Source organism: Leiobunum rupestre, chromosome 3 (genome assembly GCF_980474605.1).
Source record: "Leiobunum rupestre chromosome 3, qqLeiRupe1.1.hap1, whole genome shotgun sequence".
Lineage (NCBI taxonomy): Eukaryota > Metazoa > Arthropoda > Arachnida > Opiliones > Sclerosomatidae > Leiobunum > Leiobunum rupestre.
Genome location: NC_143386.1, coordinates 69,582,714 through 69,602,802, shown reverse-complemented (window position 1 = coordinate 69,602,802; position 20,089 = coordinate 69,582,714). Strand labels below are relative to the sequence as shown.

Sequence of the window (20,089 nt, the reverse complement as noted above, 5' to 3'; positions counted from 1 at the left end):
AACAATATGTACTAGACCAGATGGGTCTGACGCGGGGGGCTATAAGTATCGGTAATCAGAATGCGGGGAGGAAATGTAATAAAAAAAGTAAAAAACATACAGAAAATTTAAACAAATGTATATATTCGGAATATAAAAGTATTTAATTTTTAAATAAGTTTAGATCGGGAATTTTAAACCGATTTTTACATCTCATTATTACTTTGGTTTCGTTTCGTGATACTCTTCTCACTGGATCTATACACCCAGGGCCGGATTAAGCAAAGTTTCGCCCAGGGAAATACCTCAGTGAAGGGCGAAACGTAACATCCAATTTATATCCTGAATCAAACCGTCGCTGTTACTGCCTTATTTTATATATTTGAAAAATATTTTCGATTTTATGATTTGACAGGGATGTAACAAGATTTCTTATTCAACCCACCTATTTAAATGGAGTCAAGGGAAAATTCCCCCCATTGACCCCCTCCCCTAAAACGACCCGGTAGACACTGAAAGATTAGAGGCAATCTTTGGTACGACTCAACGCGTACAAATCCACGAAGTTCTTTCACACAACCCTTATGGAATTTGTTGCACTATTTACGTCTGGTCAGGGAAATTTGGCAATTTAGTCAGGGAAAACCTTTAAATGTCAGGGAATTTAATTCCGGAAATTTTGTACGAACCCTGGATGGGTACCCGATTGAAGACAACCTAGGGTAGGTGAAGCGGGAGGTTTGTACTAGCATAAGTTAAATCTAGTGCTCCGTCTGGGCCTTGAGTCGGTTTCGAGTGAATTATCTGGTGTTGAGAAGTATCAGATGACCCCTGTCTTAGAACCAGGCCTGAATGAGCCCGCCCTGAGAGTCAGTGTGGTGTTGTGGGCATTGAAATTTCTACACTCGGAAATAGGCGATCGAAAAACTCAGAAGGGGCCGCCACGCAAGGACCATAAATATTAACCTAGCTGGTGGATATGTATAGCTACAAGTCCAGGGAACCAACGCCAGCACAAATGGCGGTGAAGGAAGACGGATGGTCGGTATGGACATGTTGACCAGAATTTCCACTCACCCCGTGGTCTCGTAGCTGGAGGTGGATTGCAAATGCAATTGGCCAAAAGACCTCGTAAAATCCAAAATGGACATTAATGGAGATAAGGGTTACTTGAACGTGAGAATTGAAGGGTAAAAATCCCCGAGAAAATCAATATTGTCCGGAAATCGCGCACGTATCCAGTTAACATTCCGTTGCAAAACGTTAATCTACGCGCTGAGAAATTGGAGAGCCGGAAAGAGTCGCCACCGTACCCGGTGAATCCGTGTCCGGGCGAACCTTCGGGGTAGAATGTTAAAGCACTATAGAAACAGTAACTTACTCGTCCTGGCTGTCTTATATATTACTTCTGGGCGATATCCTTGAAGATGTTCTATTTAAGCGCCTATTAGCGTCTGATTCGCCATTGTCCGTTCATGAGTTTCTTAAACCCACCAGTAGGTGTTAGTGCGGGAACAAAGCCCATTGCCATTCTTTCTACATTTACTCCGCGTTTAACGACAGAATTGTGGAAATTTTTAACATATCGGAAATCAACCAACCATGATTTGCGAGAATTGTAATACGGGAAAATCAATGATCATATCAGTAGATCAATTTCGTTTTTTTGGTTATCACTGTGCCACCTAGCAGTCAATTAAAAAGATTGCCTTAGCTTCTGGACTTCCTACCGCCAAGAGTAAGCGTTGCTTGTCAAAGGATATTTTAACGGACCACTCATCTTTTTGCGTCATCCGCTAGGTGGCTGTATGACAACTGAAATAAATAATCGGGTCGCTACCCCGTTTCTATACGTTCTGCTGCAAACTTCATCCTGCCTTGACAGGAGATTGATATTTATTAATCCCAAGCGAGCTATGCCGTGGTTGTTTTCTTACAGGCGCTCATTAAATTGCTCTCGTTTACGTATCCCATTTTGCAAATTTTGTCGTAATTTTCGAGATTTTTCGTTGATCAAAATGGCAACGGCAAGAAATGTGATAGTCATTTCTTCTTCCGAGGATGAAATTATCGCATTACGTCGACCAAAGCTTCGCATGGGAAAGGTACGTTCAACTGAAAAGGAAATTTTAGTCTTAATTCTGAAGTATACTGCAAATTAAGCTAGGACCCCCCCCCCAATTTTAGAATTTTTTTTAGTTCTTTCCCCGTAGTCAATGTAACGGGTTTTTTAAGTCAAAAGCCTGAGTAACACATATTTGATTAATGGCGACGAGTGCTCACGGCAATTTTCATTCTTAATAATTCGAACACTTCGCTCTTGAAATTTAAATAAACGGAATAGGTTCCTATTTGAGGTATTACCCCAGATGAAAAAATAGATGTGGGAATACGAGCAATTCGACTGAACTAAAGTGATTTCCAAAGGCTGTACTAGGTTTCGCAAAACTGTAATTGGGGATTCTTTAATATCTGGGACAACAATAGTAGAACTGATGAAGACGAGGTTTCATTGTTTAATCTATACTAAGTAAAAAAGAATATTGATACATTTTGATATTCCGTAGGGTATACGAAGATACAATTATTATTTGTAGAAGAAACTAATGAGTTTTGTCAATATTCATATTATTAATACCTCAATATTATTGGTTTTTGGCGTTTTGAGCACGTATAGCACGTGATGCACGTGCAATTTTTTTACCATTTTTTAGATTGTAGGCCAAAGTAGACGAATATTGGGAGATACCGTAGGCCTCGTAGGGTTTTGGCCTAAAAAAATTAATTCGACTACGGTGCTTTATCGATCTGTGGCTGGTTGTGTATTATATATAAAAAAATTTCCCACGACAACCCGTAGCTTCTCTCGGCCTTATGGCTAAGAATATTGTTGTAACTGTTACGCTCTCGAGCACCTTGTGGGGCGTTTGGCTAAGCGATAAGTATAATATCTGCTAAGTTGCAGTACTTTTTTATTCGAATTGCTGATAACAAACAGAGGTGGTCTTCTAGTGTCTTTTCGGGTAAGTCTCCAGATTTTCAACCTAACTTAACGGTGCCTACGCGCCTTCAGCGCGCTAATGTAACGTAACCTAACCTAACCTAACTTAACTTAACCGCAAAAGGACTCCGATGGCTCCACCGACAACGTTTACCCTGTTTGGGTTTCTTACTCCCTTTTGTTGCAAATTGGCTTCGCCGACAACGTAAAATCGTATATTCAAGTGTCCCCCCACCCTTAAAATCCCCTAATTCCCCCAGTCCCGTATACTTTGATAGCCTATATGGTGCGAAATTGTACGATTAATTCTGTTCGCTATCAGCAATACGAATAAGCAAGTTCTGCAACTTAGCAGATACAATACTTTTCGTTTAGCCGAACACCCCACAAGGTGCTCAAGAGCGTAACAAAAACAGCAATACTCTTAGCAATAAAGCCGAGAGAAGCTACGAGTTTTTTTATATATAATACACAAACCAGCCACAGATTGATAAAGCACCGTAATCGAATTGAATTTTTTAGGCCAAATCCTAGGGTATCTCCCAATATTCGTCTACTTTGGCCTACAATCTAAAAAGTGGTCAAAAAATTGCACGTGCATCACGTGCTCTACGTGCTCAAAACGCCAAAAACCAATAATATTGAGGTAGTAATAATATGAATATTGACAAAAATCATTAGTTTCTTCTACAAATAATAATTGTATCTTCGTATACCCTACGGAATATCAAAATGTATCAATATTCTTTTTTACTTAGTATAGATTAAACAATAAAACCTCGTCTTCATCAGTTCTACTATTGTTGTCCCAGATATTAAAGAATAGCCCTGTAATTGGTGTACTTATTGATAATCTCCTCATATTTATTTAACAAATAATCGTTTGTAAGGTTTTAAGGAATTCGTCATACAATTGATGGACGTAAATATTCCTAACCCTTGCTCATAGATTTTAATTCACCAAGGCGGGGGGAAGATGGCGACAAAATGCGAGTCGTGGCCTTATCGTGGAGTGAATTAAATCTGAGAGAGGGGGTTACATACAGGGGAAAGAAAAAAATAAAAAAGAGGGGGAGATTCGAATTCAGAATGGAAACCCTTTGTCGTTAATCAATCACAAAATCTTTATTTAACACTCAAATTTATAAATAACACTAAAATACAAAAACAAATGAACAAAATTGCGGGGGGAACTGAGGGGATAATCTAACTTCGCTTCTAGTGATGGTTAGGCCATCTCTACTATGGTTCTTTTAGCTTTTTCCAATATACGAGGGGAATTTAAACATTAAAAATACACTCTTTGACCTTAAATTTGATAATTAAACTATCTCTTACTATTTTCTATGGGATCGGTTCCGGTATCCCTACTCTCAGGCATCTTGGGCTCGAAGGACGGAGGGGACAGAAATTAATATACACTTACACTAAATAATAATAAACACTACAATTAAATACTACAATTAAAGATTCTACAATTAAACAATGACAATAATTAACTAAAAATAATAACAACGGCGAGGGCACAACGCGAACGGAAAAAGTAATCTGAACTGTATAAATACAAGAGGCAGAATGAACTCTCAACCTCGAGGGGACCTGTCTTAAATCCTTTTCTCGGACAATAGCGAGGGATTAAGCTTTCTTTTCTAAAACTTTTTCTCTACTTTTCACTGGCTACTTCGTATTTCGACCCTGGGTACTCTACAAGGGGGGGGGGGTTTTATGATGGAAATTCTACTCATCACTTGGTTTCGGTGTCCTCCGCTACGTTGTCGTCTCTCCGTTTACGGGTTTTCTCTTTCCTCGGTTTACGTAAGATGCCCGACACACGCACTTCACAGAACGGGACGTCTTTGGGGGCTGCTTGTTTACGCGTTTCTTTATTCACACTTTTCTTTAATTCTCTTTATTTACTCGTCTACGGTTTGGCGGCCGGATTGCGGGTTTCTTCCTATATTCTTTTACTTCACAAGCTGACGGGGGCGTAGGTACTTCGGGTTTCGGTCTGAAATGTCCGGCTAGGCTAGGGAATCGGTCTCGGTCATCTGGCTGTCTTCTCTCGGAATGGCTAGATATTGGGTGATCAACAGGTGATTCGAGGGTGTTGAGGGCATTACGCTTCTCAGACCCATTACTGCTTGGCTTATGTTCTTCCGATCGGAATGTTCTGGCTGTGGGTCATCTAGGCAATCAGTGAGGGTTGTTCCGATCATGTGGTTTGCATTGAGGGTTAATTAATATTTAAGCGCGACTTCATCGCACATTATTTTATATTTATTTCGACATGGTTCTTCTCTTGCCCGAGAAGCAGAGTTCTATCCAGTTCTGTCACAAGCCGAGCTCTATCCGTTCTGTACCATTCTCTCAAGCTCTCTCAACTTCTCTCTTTGGGGCCCTGTCTCTTGGTTTTGTTCGGATTATGGGGGGGCGGGGTTGAAACAAAAAGCAACTGGTGACCTCCCATTTTACCTAGGTCATTGGTGTATTTAAGACTCGTGTCTAGTCATGCGGTGGTGACGTTGTCCGATTTACGAAAGTTCGCTTGGGATTGCGGGGGGGAAATGCCAGAGAGTCTCGAGGTTCCCGATTTTCTGTCTCCAAGCGGAAACGTCCGGGCGCCCTCTTGACCCTATGGCGGCAACCTTGGAAAACGTCCGCTTTTCTTGGGATCTTGCTACCTGATAGTTAATATGAAGCTTGTGGACTTAAAATGACTTCATGGGATCGCTGTAAGCTGAGGGAGCTTTACTGGTTTAGTTCGGAAAGTTTTAGGGAAATCTGGGCTGGGAAAGTTTGCTTAATGTATTGCACCATGGTCTTGTGACCGAAATAAAAACACTTTAATTAGCGAGGGATTAATTTTAGCGTTGCCGAAGGCAGGGATTTAGTTTATAATTTATATTGAGAGAATGGTTTAATTAATTATCTTAATTTTATATTTTATCGTGGGGTTTGATCGAGTTCTATAAGGCTTATAAACACTAATTAATTTGTATGTATGGTTCAAAAGTTATTTAAGTTTTTAGTTTATCATTAAATTAAATTTATATTTAACACGGGGATTAGTTTCATTAAATAGAGCTCGGAATTCTAAGAAATTTGATGTATGGGGCTTTACGAATACTTAACAAAAACTGTAAATTTAGAGGGTCAAGAGTGCGGGGAAAACGTAATAACAAAAGTAAATAAAACACAGAAAAAGTAAAAAAAAATAAGTATACGGGGGAAAATGAACCTGAAGGGTTACACGTTCTACTTAATTCACAAATTGAAACTTTACTTTTGGCAGGTGAAAAAATATCCCACGCGTGATTTGAAATTTGAGAACACCAGTTCTAGCTCCGATAATGACGTCCATCCTAAAACATTCCAGAAGAATTTAATTAAATCAAAGGAAAATAAAGCAGTGATTCCGGCGTCTAAACAAATGCGGCAATCAAGGTCATTAAAAGACATTAGCAATTCTCCTTCCAAGGTTACAGACGAGCCCATTCCCAATGATGACTTTTCTGTAAGTACCAATTTAATACCAAGTACTTATGATCATGTAGAAATAAGTTTTTTTTTTTCAATTTAGAATATAGAAAATAAACAAAATATTTTATGGTTTTTTAACGAACTTTTGATTAGTCATAAATTTCTTCCATTGAACCTGTATCACTTTAAGCGTAAGCCTTGAATTATATATCATAAGTGTGTCAGTGAATTTTAAGAAACTATACTTGGGGTAGAGTGGCTGATAATTAACGTAGTAAACAAAGTGGACAAGCTCCTCTGGCTAAAACAAATTGCGAGATAAAAACCAAAAACTCTCATTCGAAAATTGGCAAGCCTTAAATATAAATTCGAGGGGTCCGACATTCGAACCAATACCGTACACCATCAATATAAAATTATTTAAGGAATCTAGAAATTTAACTACAAAATCCTGAACTCTAAGCGAAAATTGGTTCCAAAATCTCAATCAGGCTAAAAAAACATAAACGTAAAAAGCGTGCTCTGAAATCTAAAAATCAGTTTCTGATAACATTTTAAGATTCAAAATCCCGTACGTAAAACTTGCAAATGCAGTACCCCTCGTATGGATTATTAGTTATTAATATGATACCACGCGCCAATGAATAAGTACGCGTCTTACACGAATATCACAAGAAATAACTAAATATTGTACAAATAAACTAATACATCTGAAGTAAAATTGTATGCTTGGTTCATTTCGGTATTGGTAAAAATTGTTCCTAAATGCCCCGTGCGCGATACAAGCTATCGCAGTGGCCTCGTATGTTGAGCTCGACATCTAACACTTTTAAGCGCGTGCTATATACTAAATGGAAAAGTTGAGCGATTCTCTACCGAAGAGTGCTGGCGGGTGATGTTAATTGAGTAATGGGGTTTTGGCTTCTTCGGTAACAATGGTTTATTTAAGTTTCGGGCTCGGTTTCGGGGCTGCGGGATGAATCTGCGGGTAGATCAAGATTTTATTGAAAACAGATGTTTGGGACAGACGCGTTCGGTCTGTATTGTGTATTAAAGGGCTCTTCTGGCTATAGCTGGCGTGGTCCCATTACTTAACTTTTTAAATATTTACAGAGTAGAGCTGCTAAACCGCGGGAGATCGAAGAGGCGACCAATGCTGACCTGGTTGATAAAAAAGGACGGTTCGGTAGTAAACTAAAAATTGGCCGAATTCCCGGTGGTGTAAAAGCTAGTAACGAAGCTTCCAAAACCACCTCGGACGAGACTAAAGGAGCTAATTCGAAGCCAAAATTACGAGCCCGGAACAAGAACCAATCTGTGCATTCAGCCTTTGCTCGTGCAGCGGCAAATTCGGAAAAGGGAGGTTACTACGCTCCAAACATTCCTTCGAAAAAGAGAAATGCTGGTGGTAACCCAGATGTTGCTTCAACCTCGAAGCAACTTTCCTCAACTTCCGCTTTTAACGATGTAAGTTGAATTGGTTTTTGGCTTTCGCTGAGATGTTTAAAGATGGTGTTGTTGATTTAATGAAATCGATGTCCACTAAGGGTGACACGACGCTGGATCACGCGTTGGAATGCGAGTGCTGCTTCTGCCCTTACGACTTCGAGTACATGGTTCAGTGTCTGGGTGGGCATCTGTTTTGCTGCTATTGCCTGGAGAGATACGCCAAGGAATCGGTCTATGGACAAGGAAAGGTATCGTTGATAATTACCGAAGACATCTTATGTTTAGTTTGCCGCTTGCTAGGTGCGCGATATCTTGAAGCCCATTTTTGACTACATTTAATGTTTAGTAGTATTCAGTAATTTAGGTATCAATGCTGGTAAGGTCTTATCTTTAATTGGTTTATATGGAATTTTTAACTTAAAGTAACGTTCATTTCTCAATGCGAGGGCTCTTATCTCTAAAGCTCGTCGTTTTATGCTTAAATTTGGAAATTAAGCCGCGCTAAATAAAACACCGAACGTTACGTAATTTCCGATTTTTAAAACTTCCCCCCCCCCCCTATAGCCGAATATTTTCTTAACCATACGAAATTAACTATTTATTAATTTTGAAGATGGTAACGGATTAAGCGCTAGTGTTAGTAGGACTTTCCTATGATAGGGGCAAGAGCAAAGTCAGGGGTCTTAAAAAAATGAAACTTTGAGAAACGGTGTTCATGCTCCTTAAGGAGTTCCAAACAGATATCAGCAATTTTCGATCAGTTTAAAAAAATTGTATTGTTTTCTTTCTATCAGGTGAATCTCTTGTGCATGACTTCCAATTGCGGTGCTACATTTTTAAGAAGTAATTTTGTTCCTACCCTAGTTTTTTCTCCATTCTGTCTTCGTGTAGCGTCTTAAGACAATTTTCTTGTAAATTCGTCCGTTATTCATCTACCTTTACCCCGCTGTCATCACCGTGACACATTTAAATGTTAACTATTCCGTCGTATCATTCTTCATTTTGTTTCAATAAGTCGATAACACCTAACGTCTTAAGTAAAGTAAGTAAAAGTCGGATACATTCTGTTATCGCAACGCTGTTCTTTTCATGATAGTCTGTTTCGCTAAAATTGAAATGTGGATAAGGAATGACAGTTCTCCTCTAAACGTTATTATTCTGTTTGAACGAAGGTCAAAATATTGGCACCGCTAACCTTTTCAGCAGATCAACCAAGGTTAAAAGAAAATAGAATTAAGATACGAAATTTTGGATTGCCCCGTAAAATTAAATATTTCGTTAGGTAGATACTTTTGAATTGGAGAACCTAAGTTTAAGTTAGTGTTTTTGGCATTGAAGTAACCTAGCAGTAATTTTGAAGGAAAAGGAAAGTTTACTCGAACAAAACCAACGATTACGGAATCGCTTTTTGACCAACTATCATTTAAGGAAAATTTTCAGTGTCATCCTTATGTGTATTTTGTAACTTGTATTTCACCATCTGTAAACTTGGTTTGGTTTAATTAGATTTGTGAAGGCTTGTTGGTATACTTTTGAGCTCGATGTATTCTAAAAGTGTCATTCTTTGCTTATTTTCAGGTCAGATTGAGCGTGCTTTGCCAGACTATCTTATTGCTAAATTCGACGAAAGAGTTCAAGAAGAGGCTATTAATATGGCTGGACTGCCGGATTTTTACAAGTGATTAAATTTCTTACTTAACCTATTCATCTAAAAAAAAGCTGCAATTTCGTTTTTCATAAAATACATTTTTCTCGAAAAAGGGCTTAATTTGAAAGAATTGCTAATATTCTGCTTAGGTGCAAAGAATGCAATACCGGAGCGACATTGGATCCCGAAGTGAAGTACTTCCGTTGTCCGAATGCCCAGTGCCAAAAGGTGCGTTTTGATATAGCCGCCTTACCTGGTAGATTCCTTTATAATGTCTGCCATACTGTTACAGTTTGTGCCGCTTTGATAGCATTCTTTGAATGAAAGTAATCAGTTTTTAGATTTAATATAATTGTAATTCTATCCACGTGCAGGTGTTTTGTAGGTTGTGTAAGGTGGATTATAAGGATCATCTTGGACTGGCTTGCAAGGAAATTGAGAAGGAAGAGGAAACCGATATTAGGAAAAACTTGTGAGTCATCCTTGCATTTCTTAAAGCTTTAAAATAAGAACGCAAAGTGGTCAACATACTGCGTTTGTAAAGAAAATTTTAATCTTGAAAATAAGGAGGGTTTGCGCTGCGTGAGCTTTCTACACTCGGTCAAGAGGCCGAATGTATATTTTTTATTTAAATATTACATTTTCTCATTCGATTAAATCTATATATACTTGTTATCTTACGGTTTTTTACACCTATTTTCTCAAAACACCAGTTTATATTTTAACAGCGAGGAAAAGATGTCTGAGGCAAAGATACGAACTTGCCACGCTTGCAAGTTTAAATACACGAAAGAACCCAACACCTGCAATAAGATCACTTGCAGATGTCAACGTACCATGTGTTACATCTGTCGTACACCAGATGTGAGTGTTTTAAGGCGTTTTCATATTTCCTCATTATGTGATTTCCGTAAACCTGCCTTTCATTGCAGATCGATTACAAGCATTTTTGCCAGGATGTGAGACATCCAGGCTTACCGTGCAGTAAATGCAATAAGTGCTTTTTGTGGTCTCATGCTGACGAAGACGACGAGTTGGCCATAAATGAGATCAAGAACGAAGCTCGGAAAGTGAGAGCCGATAAAGGTTAGTGTCCCTGTTGTGACCTGTACCGGAATTTTGTATCGATCCTCTTTATGTCCTCAATTAATTTTCAGGTTACAATGAAAAGAAAATTGGAGTTCCGAAAGATCAAAAGATCCATCAGCATCAGCAATATCCAGGGGTGAATTTGCCACAACCCCAAGAACAAGTTAATAATTTAGGTGATGCTAATCCTGCTTATGGACGACACCGTCAAAGGATTCCACTTCCAGTTCTGGCTCCTTCTCCCGTTAGAGCACGGATACCTCGTAGCCCTCAACCAAGAGCTCGAAATCCACCTGGTTTCGCCATTAGAGCCTTAAATCCACCCCGTTTTCCGGTTAGACTTCAGAATCCGGCTCGTCGTCAGGTTAGAGCCCCCATTGTCCCGCGTTTACAAGATAGAGCGCTGAATCCGGGTCAAAATATTGAAGCTGCTGGTGTAGCACCTCGGTTTCCAAATCATTAGTTTTCGTTTTGTAAGTATAATTTTTTTTCTTTTCCCTTGAAAATATGCTTCGACGAATATAACCGGAAAAATTTAGTGGAGAATATTCTTTAAGTAGAAATTAATGCGTTCAATATATTTGAGCGAAATACGAAACTATTAAGTCTTTTTGTTAACACACCATTTCCGAAGTTTGCCTTCAGTACGTCTTTTAACTTGTACCGTTAGTACAGGATGACTCTATAATAAAATTTTCGATTAGGTGCTCGGAAATTTTTATAATTCATATTAAAATTAAAAGACAGGCTGTTTCATATATTGGCATAAGGTATTGAAAGCGAAGTTTTGCTTTAAAAACTAAAATTCAGCGGTGTGCTATGATTTGCTTTGATACTGTCGTAACAGTTCACCAAAACTAAGCCCACTAAACTTTTTTCTTAATTAATTTTCGGCATGGTACTTAAGATCAAATCTGGTTACAACGTCTAAACTATTTTGTTAGTGTGTTTTGACTGTCGTATGACCAATATTTAACATTTGTCTTTTCTTGGCTGGGTTTTTTTCTTCAAACCTATAGAACGTTCTACTTTTTGGATTTTACTTTTTTTTGTTTAAATTCGTAAAGTTTTAATGTTTTCCTTAATTTTGTTTAAAATTTTTAATAAACTTCATATTCATATTTTAACAAAATGTGATTTGATTGCTTCGTGTCACTATGGTGTGGTATATTAATAGGAACACCAATGTAGTATGACATGGAAATGCTAATTGATTCCACGCGTTTCAGTTATTACTGTCCCAGGCCCGTCTTAAGACCTTTTGGGGGCCCTGGGCTAATTTTTTTTAAAGATCTTTTCGATCCCCAACGGTCAGCCTTTGTATGTCCGTCTAAATTCAACTTCACAATAATCAAACCAAAACCTTTTTTCAAAAGTATAACTGAAAATAAAATTTTTACTGAGAGTGACTCGCTGTTAGTTTTTAGAAATTGTAGGTACCGTATGATACGCGATGTGGCGATGAGTCAAATTACTTTAGACGTAACTAAAAGATACATAATATTAAATGAGAATTAATAATATTAACCTTATCCCTAGAGTAGAGGCTGTATGGTCGGCCTTTCCGGGGACCCAAAACTGGCTGGGGCCCTGGGCCGTAGCCCATTTAGCCCATGCCTTAAGACGGCCCTGACTGTCCCAACCCCGAAACTTCCCACCTGTTGTTGCGCTTTCATTGCAAAATAAAGGATTCCAGAAGGTGTCCATTACCCGTGCACAATTTAGTCTAAGGGTGCTCAAATGGTTGGAAGCTTCTTGTGAACTCCGATTTTATGTTGCAGCTGGTCTTTTAAAAGAGTCTTTGCTCCGAGATGTAGTATTATAAAAGAAATCTATTCCATTCTTTAATATTGGTTTTATTTGCTGTGTTGAATGATAATTTTGTGGGGGCCAAGTAGCTAGCGTTCTTATAGTATACTCAGTGTTTCCATTGAATAGCAAAGTGCCGTAATGTTTCAAATACGTTTCAAGTGTGACGGCAAAATGATTCGTGTACGGTAAATAGTAGAAGATGGCTCCTCGACCACTCGTGACGGACTTAAACATTGCTTTTTCGCCTTCACTTTTAAGCGAGTAAAGTAACATTCCCTTTTTACCAATTTTCCTAACAAATCGATAGGCATATCCTTCGCTGGACTAAAACAATTAAAAAATGAATGCATTTAAGATATTTATAGAGCAGCAGCAATCTAAACCAAATATTTATTTGTTTATATATTTATTTTAAGATATAACCCCACCCTCGATATATGCGAACTTTAACGTACGTTTCACGCTTATGATGATACCCTTACAAAAACTTTCTTAAGAATTCTTACAGGGAAATTCTATGGAATTCGTAATAATTTTTCTCTGACCTGGAAGTCTTCAACTAAAATATTTACAATCAACAGCGAGCTTATCTGTTAGCGAGCCCCACTGTGACTTTATCAATTTAGGCGATAAATGGTCAAATTATTGAGCATGAGATACCCTTCTCACCGTTAAATAAAACTGCAACTATCGATATACTGTGCTATCAATTTCGGGTCTTATGTGGCCTAGAATTTGAGCTTCATCTTTGGCTCGTACCATTATGGATTGAAAGGAAAACATAACTTGAATGGATAGGTGATACCATGCCCTCACAGCTGCTACTTAAAAGTTGGGAACAGCGGACCCCAAATACTGTGCATGAGCTGTTTTCGCAGTATTAGTGAAACAACAAAAATTATACATCAATCAATAAGTTATATATTTAGCAAGCAAACGCTTTTTCTAATTTCGGACACTGGTTGTCCAAATCCTTGCCTCAGTGTTGTGGTCTAGACATAAGGCTTTGCATTGCAACGTTAGGGGTAATGGTAAAAGATGCTTAAATTGGAAGTGCTTATCAAGCCGTCATCGTGTGTTTAGAACAAGGTGATTTTCATCTTCCCAGTAAATGAGCTGGATGAAAATTCCAGTATTTGGAGGCTATAGCTTGAACTTGCACGTTCAATACATTTTTAAATGCATTTCTTCAATGAAGTTCTTGGAACTTTTCCATTTTAATTCCAATAACTAAATCGCTCCATTCATATTTTGAATTTAAAAAAGCCACCGACATATTTGCTTAGCGCCAGGGTTGACTGCCTGGATCAAATGTGCCTTAAAATGCAAAATGTCGTCAATGGTGAAGCTCTGAATAAGTTAATATTTTCTGGTATATTTCTACCTGAGGAGTGCTGATATTCTGTAATGACTAAATTATCGTTTAAAATACAAATCGATCAGGTAACGTTTTACAAGATATAGAAAAACTCGGTAGATATGTAGTGTCTTTGACAGGTTTTTTGCATTGCTTAAGGTTTTCATTTTTAATATAAATGCTTTAGTGCATTATAAGTAGCACAATAACATAAGTCTAGTTTTGTGGGGAAGTGCGACAGGGTTTCTCATTTGGTATTCCCATAATTGTGAACCAACAGAACTATTTCAATTTCGATTGCTCGGGAAAACCGTTTCATAGTTAGGACGTCGGTATCAATATTTGGCTTTTTTCATGGATTTATTTGGCAAAGGGACCCAACAGTGGTCATTTTCTGAGATGGAAAATTACTACAGTGGCGAAGCCAGGATGAGGCAGATAACAGATTTCGTCACCGTTTTTTAAAAGTTGGCCAATTTTCGTCGAGTTTTCGCAATAAAAATTTTAATTCCCAATCATGTAACAAAAAGGAATAGGGTGGTGAAGTTGTTCCCACTCTCGCCTCTTCGCTAAAGGAGGTGGACTCATGTCTAGCTTGTCGCGCTGGATGAAAACTCGGAACAAGTCCTTTTGCGTTGAGTTGGCAAGATATTTCCTCTCTGGCTAAAAGCCCCCCTCCCGCCGCAGATAGTCCGTTTCCCCTTTTCCAGAGGTTAAGGGTAGAGAGCTGTTGGCTCGCACGGCACGAAGGGCTTTCCATCACCCTCCTACGAATTATAAACCAACGACAAATAATTGGCTTTACAAGTCACTAGTTGAGTTGTTAATGCGTTATTTCTTGATTGTAAGTAGAGGTCGGCGTTTGGATGAAAATTAACCGTTTATTTGGATAATATCCATAAACAGAAATTATCCCAAAAATAATCAGTTATTTTTGGCTTTTTCCCATATTAAATTGTTTCTATCCATGGATAATATCCATAGATAAACGGTTAACCGCAATTTTTATGATTAATCAAAATTTTGCCTGTTAAATTATCTGCTCCACCGATCTCTAATTGGAAGCTTAGCTTAGAAAAACGTTCCGTTAGCCAACATGCTTTGCGTGTCCAACATTCAAAAGCTCCTCTCAATGATTTCAGCTGGAAAATTAATAATGTTGTACCTTTTTTAAATTGGAACTTAGCAAGCCTCTACGACAATGTTTAAATGTGGGAATTTTCAAACGTTCTTCTGAGACTATTGGTGAAGGTTTTGATTTTGGTCTGGGCTTGAATCGCATGAAGTTCAGCTCCCCTTCCATAAACTGCAACCTTGTACCTCTTCGTGGTGGAAGGGAGTAACAGGTGGAGGGGCAACCTTCCATGCTGGCCAACTAAGGCTCTGCTTCTTCCTTAAGCTAAGGTGTAAGGTATCGTGCTGAGGGCTGAGTGGTACCGGGGAAACGAAAATACGGTATCATTAACGATCCCATCGGGGAACCAGGCGACACCCCGTTGTATTCTAGCCATCCACCTGGACAGAGGATTAAGGGTGGTGACCGTATACTTTCCTCTTTACTCGTGGGATCTGCATGGATTCTTTAAACAAAACAAACAAAAACAAACAGGGCAAGGGTCTGTCTTCGACAGTACCCGGCCAACAGGGATTGGGCAACCAATCTTCAAATAGCACAGGACAAGGGTCTATCTCTACCAGTACCCGGTCTGCAGGGTTAGGGTCCTCCCAAGGGGGTACCCAACCCGGACAAGGGTCTGATTCTGGTGGTACCCAGTCAAAAACATCCAACAAGAACCTTAAGCGCAAAGAGCGCCGGAAGGTTCAAAAGCAGAAGGGGACAGATGGTCCACAGTTAGGGGACGTAGTCAACCCTCCTTCTGGCAAAAGACTAAGGTCTGATAACTCGGCTGTATCTTCCGAGTCTCAGCAGAAGGCTTCCAAAAGGCCTAGGCCTTATAGTGAAGTTGCAGGGTCGACCAAGATGGCCATCATCAAAGATGGCTTTCCAGTCGCCACTATATCGGATGAGGAGTTTAACACCATCCAGTGTGGAATTCTTTAGCAGATAGATGGGATACCTTCGGGTAACCCTCTACCTCGCTTCTCGAATTTCCAACTATCCGGGGGTGCTATTACTTATATATGCGGTGACAATTTTTCATGTGAATGGTTGAAGAAGGAGTTCGACCGAAATGATAGGATGTTGGAGGGCATGAGGCTTCTGGTCACAGTAGCCAGTGCGCTTCCAAAACCTTTCAAGGTCGCCTTTAAAAAAACGTCTGGACGAAGGACCCAGTTGTTCTTTTAAAGAGGTTGAGGGCCTACCACAGTGAGCTGAACACTCACTGCTGGAGGGTTGTAAACTGCATAGCAGAAAAAACCTCCATTCGCTGGATTTTCCAGATAGATGGGGGTTCGATGTCTGCTATTAGGAAGGCCGAGTTCAGGGCAGACACCGGCTTGGATAGGGGCATTTTCAAAGTGCTTCACGATCCAAGTTCGGATAAACCCGAAGATGAGGCTACGGCCGGGTCAGACATGTCTGGCACAGAAGGTGAGAACACTCTGTTAGGTGGAGAGGATGCACTAACAGATGGGATGGGTGGTATCTCTATTTCAGATATAGAGGACACCTTGCTGGGTGCAGAACCCGATGTAAAGGGAGATTCCTCATACAAGAAACTCTGAGGAAGCCGGAGGGAGTGGTGTGGTTCTCACACCCACCTCTGGGAATAATCAGTAGTGACGGGTACTCCTCTGCTATCTATCCCAGAAGATGGGCATCAAGGTGGTTCAGATAAACCTGCACCACTGTAAGGCAGCCTCAGCAGTATTATGCCGCAGGTTTGCACTGGAGGGCATAGACGTTGCACTCATACAGGAGCCATGGACTCTCAAGGGTCAAATTCTTGGTCTTAAAAGTGCAGGTAATGTCTTTTACGATTATAACTGCCCAGGTAGCAAAATCTCGTTGATAAACCGTTTGTGAATCGTTGAAACTATGTTGAGAGATAAACGTTATGAAATGGTTGACGATGTCACCAAAATAGACGGTTTATAAAACGGTTGATATCAAGTCTTTTAATACTATCAGAAACCCAAGTATAAACGTTATTTGATCAACGTCTATTAGACGTCAATATGAAATGTTAATAAAACTATTAAACGATGCATAATGAACCTATTTCAAACGTTATAGGATTAAAGTCGATTAAACGTCGGTTTTGAACATTTTGTAAATTACTTAACTAGATAGGGTACCCGATATATTCAGGAATTATACAGCACAAAAGCACACAACAATATTTTCTCCTAGATATATACCTTTCACCAAACAGTGAGGAAATTATTTAATGTAAAGTCAATACGAAAGTACAACGGTGAGCTAACTCTCTCCACGCATGGCACCGTAACCCATATAACCAACTGATTTATGCAAATTTAAACAATTATACGTTGATAACACAATAATTTTCCTTTTATCATAAGGCCTAGTGTCTATAGAAGAAGGCTTTTAAAAAACATTACTATACTTTAATCGTTTTCCGTGTGTCGGGCTAAAGAATGAAGAAACTCGGTCTTTTGGCTAAGACCAAAGTGTAGTATCTTGTGTATAGCGGATATACCTAATTTTTAAATAAATCCAATTAAGTAAAGATGTTTGGCCGACCGTAACCGTTGAAAACCACAGTCAGGGTACCGTGGGATAGTATATCAAATTTGGTCGACCTAAGTTGAAAACTGTAGATTCCTATAGCGGACAAACAAACATATAAATACAGTTTATATTTAGTTAAATATTAACCACTTCTATAACATGTTTTAATTAGAATATTTTTATTAAAACATGTTTAAGAAGTGGTTAATATTTAACTAAATATAAACTTTTATTATTAGTTAGATTAAAAAATTAGTTGATAGCAAAAAACGTAACAACGTCTCATATTTGTCAAAAGATATATCCTTAAAAAGTTAAATAATATAACGTTATTTTAACCTTAATATCCACATTAAAAGTGACGTTTTTGAATGTGATCAATATAATGTAAATAACGTGGTTTTTTCAACCTAACTATTTTGATGAAAACATGAGTTCTAAAAGAGGTCAATATTTTACTAAATATAAACGTTTATAATTAGTGGGATAATAACCTATAAACGTTATTTTGACCAAAAACCAAATATTGACCATTTTACAAACGTTATTTTGCTACCTGGGTGCGATACACCTAGGACATGCATACTAGTAAGAAAGGGAATTCATTCTCTTCCGCTATCTATGTACTTCTCTAGGGATACGACTGTAGTTAGACTGACGGGAGACGAAGAGCTAACTATAGAATCGGCAAATGCACACCACGTAGTATGGGGCAGCAGAAACTGCAACAGACGTGGCGAGGACCTCCTGGAATATTTGGTTAGTACAAAACTTCATATTCTCAATAAACACAATGTACCAACTTTTGTTACTTGTAACAGAAGTGAGGTCATTGATCTTACGCTGTGTACAGAGAATGTCGCAGATGTAATTCATAACTGGCATGTGTCTAGTGAACCATCATTGTCGGATCACAGACACATCTGCTTTAGTATCCTGGTCAAACCTACCCGGGTTGACATAGGGATTCGTAATCCCAGACGTACGAATTGGTCTGGCTATAGGGAAGACCTAGGTCTTTATCTTAAAGATGAGAAGCCAAGGCTCTCATCGGTGCTTGACTTCGATTTGGCTGTTGATCATGTGCAACATGCCATAATCGATTCCTACCACCGAAACTGTCCGGTGAAGTCTACCAACCAGCCAAGGCTAGTTCCTTGGTGGACAGCTGAGATTGGTGGACTTCACAACAAAACAAGGAAGCTCTTTAATAGGGCAAAAAAGACGGGCGACTGGGTTTCTTACAAGAGTACCCTAACCGCCTATCACAAAGCTATTCGCGATGCCAAGAGGGCATCATGGAGAAGTTTTTGCGAGAATATATCTGATATTCCCAGCACTGCCAAACTAATGAAAATTATGGCACATGATAATACTAAACATCTCGACACCATTAGGTTGAAGGATGGTAGTTTTTCGACCTCTGGAAAGGAAACTCTAACACATATGTTGGAGACGCACTTTCCAGACTCTAGGGTCACAGACAGCTGTGGCACTGATAGTCTCCCTTTTAGGATACAACGTACCAAAAGGGAAGACTGGGCTGTGGCAAAACAGGTTGTCACACACTCCAGACTTATGTGGGCGATAATTTCCTTTAAGCCTTATAAGTCCTCAGGTCCGGATGGGATCCTTCCCATTTTGCTGCAGGAGGGCAGCGATATTCTCTGCCCACTGCTCTGCAGAATCCACAGGGCTTGTATTGCCTTAGGGCATATTCCAAGCTCCTGGAAGCTCTCTAGGGCCATTTTTATCCCTAAGCCCGGTAAGTCAAACTACCTGGAGGCTAAGGCATTTAGGCCAATTAGTCTTACCTCTTTTATCCTAAAAATTTTGGAGAAACTGGTAGACTGGTATATCAGGGAAGAGGTTATTTCCCAAACGCCTCTCTCTACTGCTCAGTATGCCTATCAAAAGGGCAAATCTACTGAGACCGCTTTACATGGCATTAGCAATTGGCTTGAGAGAGCAATTGAGTTTAAAGAAATCGCTCTTGCGGTTTTTCTCGACATTGAAGGGGCCTTTGACAAGGTCTCAAGTGCAGTCTTGATGAAGGCTGCCAAGAGGTTTGGTATCAATGACACAATTTGTCTCTGGATCAAATCTATGCTGACGAACCGAAGGGTGACATCCCTCCTGCTTGGCGATTCCCTGACGGTCTCCACTAGCCGTGGGTGCCCACAGGGGGGGGGGGGGGGGTTATCTCTACCCTGTTGTGGTGCCTCGTGGTGGATGAACTGTTGAGGAGGCTGAACAGAGGGGGGTGCCGCTGTTTTGGTTACGCCGACGATATTGCTATCATTGTCACAGGGAAATTCCCAACGACAGTTTAGGATGATATGAGGAGAGCTCTTGCATCGGTAGAAAACTGGTGCAATGAAGTGAACCTCCCGGTCAATCCCAGTAAGACGGTTCTGGTTCCCTTTACCCGTAAAGGGACAAAGGGAGCGTTTAATGGTATTTCCTTGTTCGGTACCAACCTGGAGGAAAGCACTGAAGTAAAGTACTTAGGTGTTATCCTTGACAACAAAGTAACATGGAAACCACATCTTGACTATATTATCAAGAAGGGAAAAATGTTATTTTGGAGAATTAGAAGTACGGTCAGCAAGTCCT

The 20,089-nt window shown here is 39.5% G+C and overlaps 1 protein-coding gene across 1 annotated transcript; it reads left to right on the top strand.

The window, feature by feature from the left end:
• The first annotated feature begins 1,903 nt into the window (after window positions 1–1,903).
• On the top strand, window positions 1,904–11,109 carry LOC149954474 (uncharacterized). The gene is made up of 11 exons (XM_090169918.1): window positions 1,904–2,084; window positions 6,273–6,494; window positions 7,574–7,927; window positions 8,008–8,157; window positions 8,704–8,752; window positions 9,488–9,587; window positions 9,707–9,785; window positions 9,932–10,029; window positions 10,286–10,421; window positions 10,490–10,643; window positions 10,715–11,109. Exons 1-11 carry the CDS (start codon window positions 1,998–2,000, stop codon window positions 11,107–11,109), a joined length of 1,824 nt encoding a protein of 607 aa, XP_090026044.1. The 5' UTR covers window positions 1,904–1,997.
• Window positions 11,110–20,089: the final 8,980 nt, after the last annotated feature.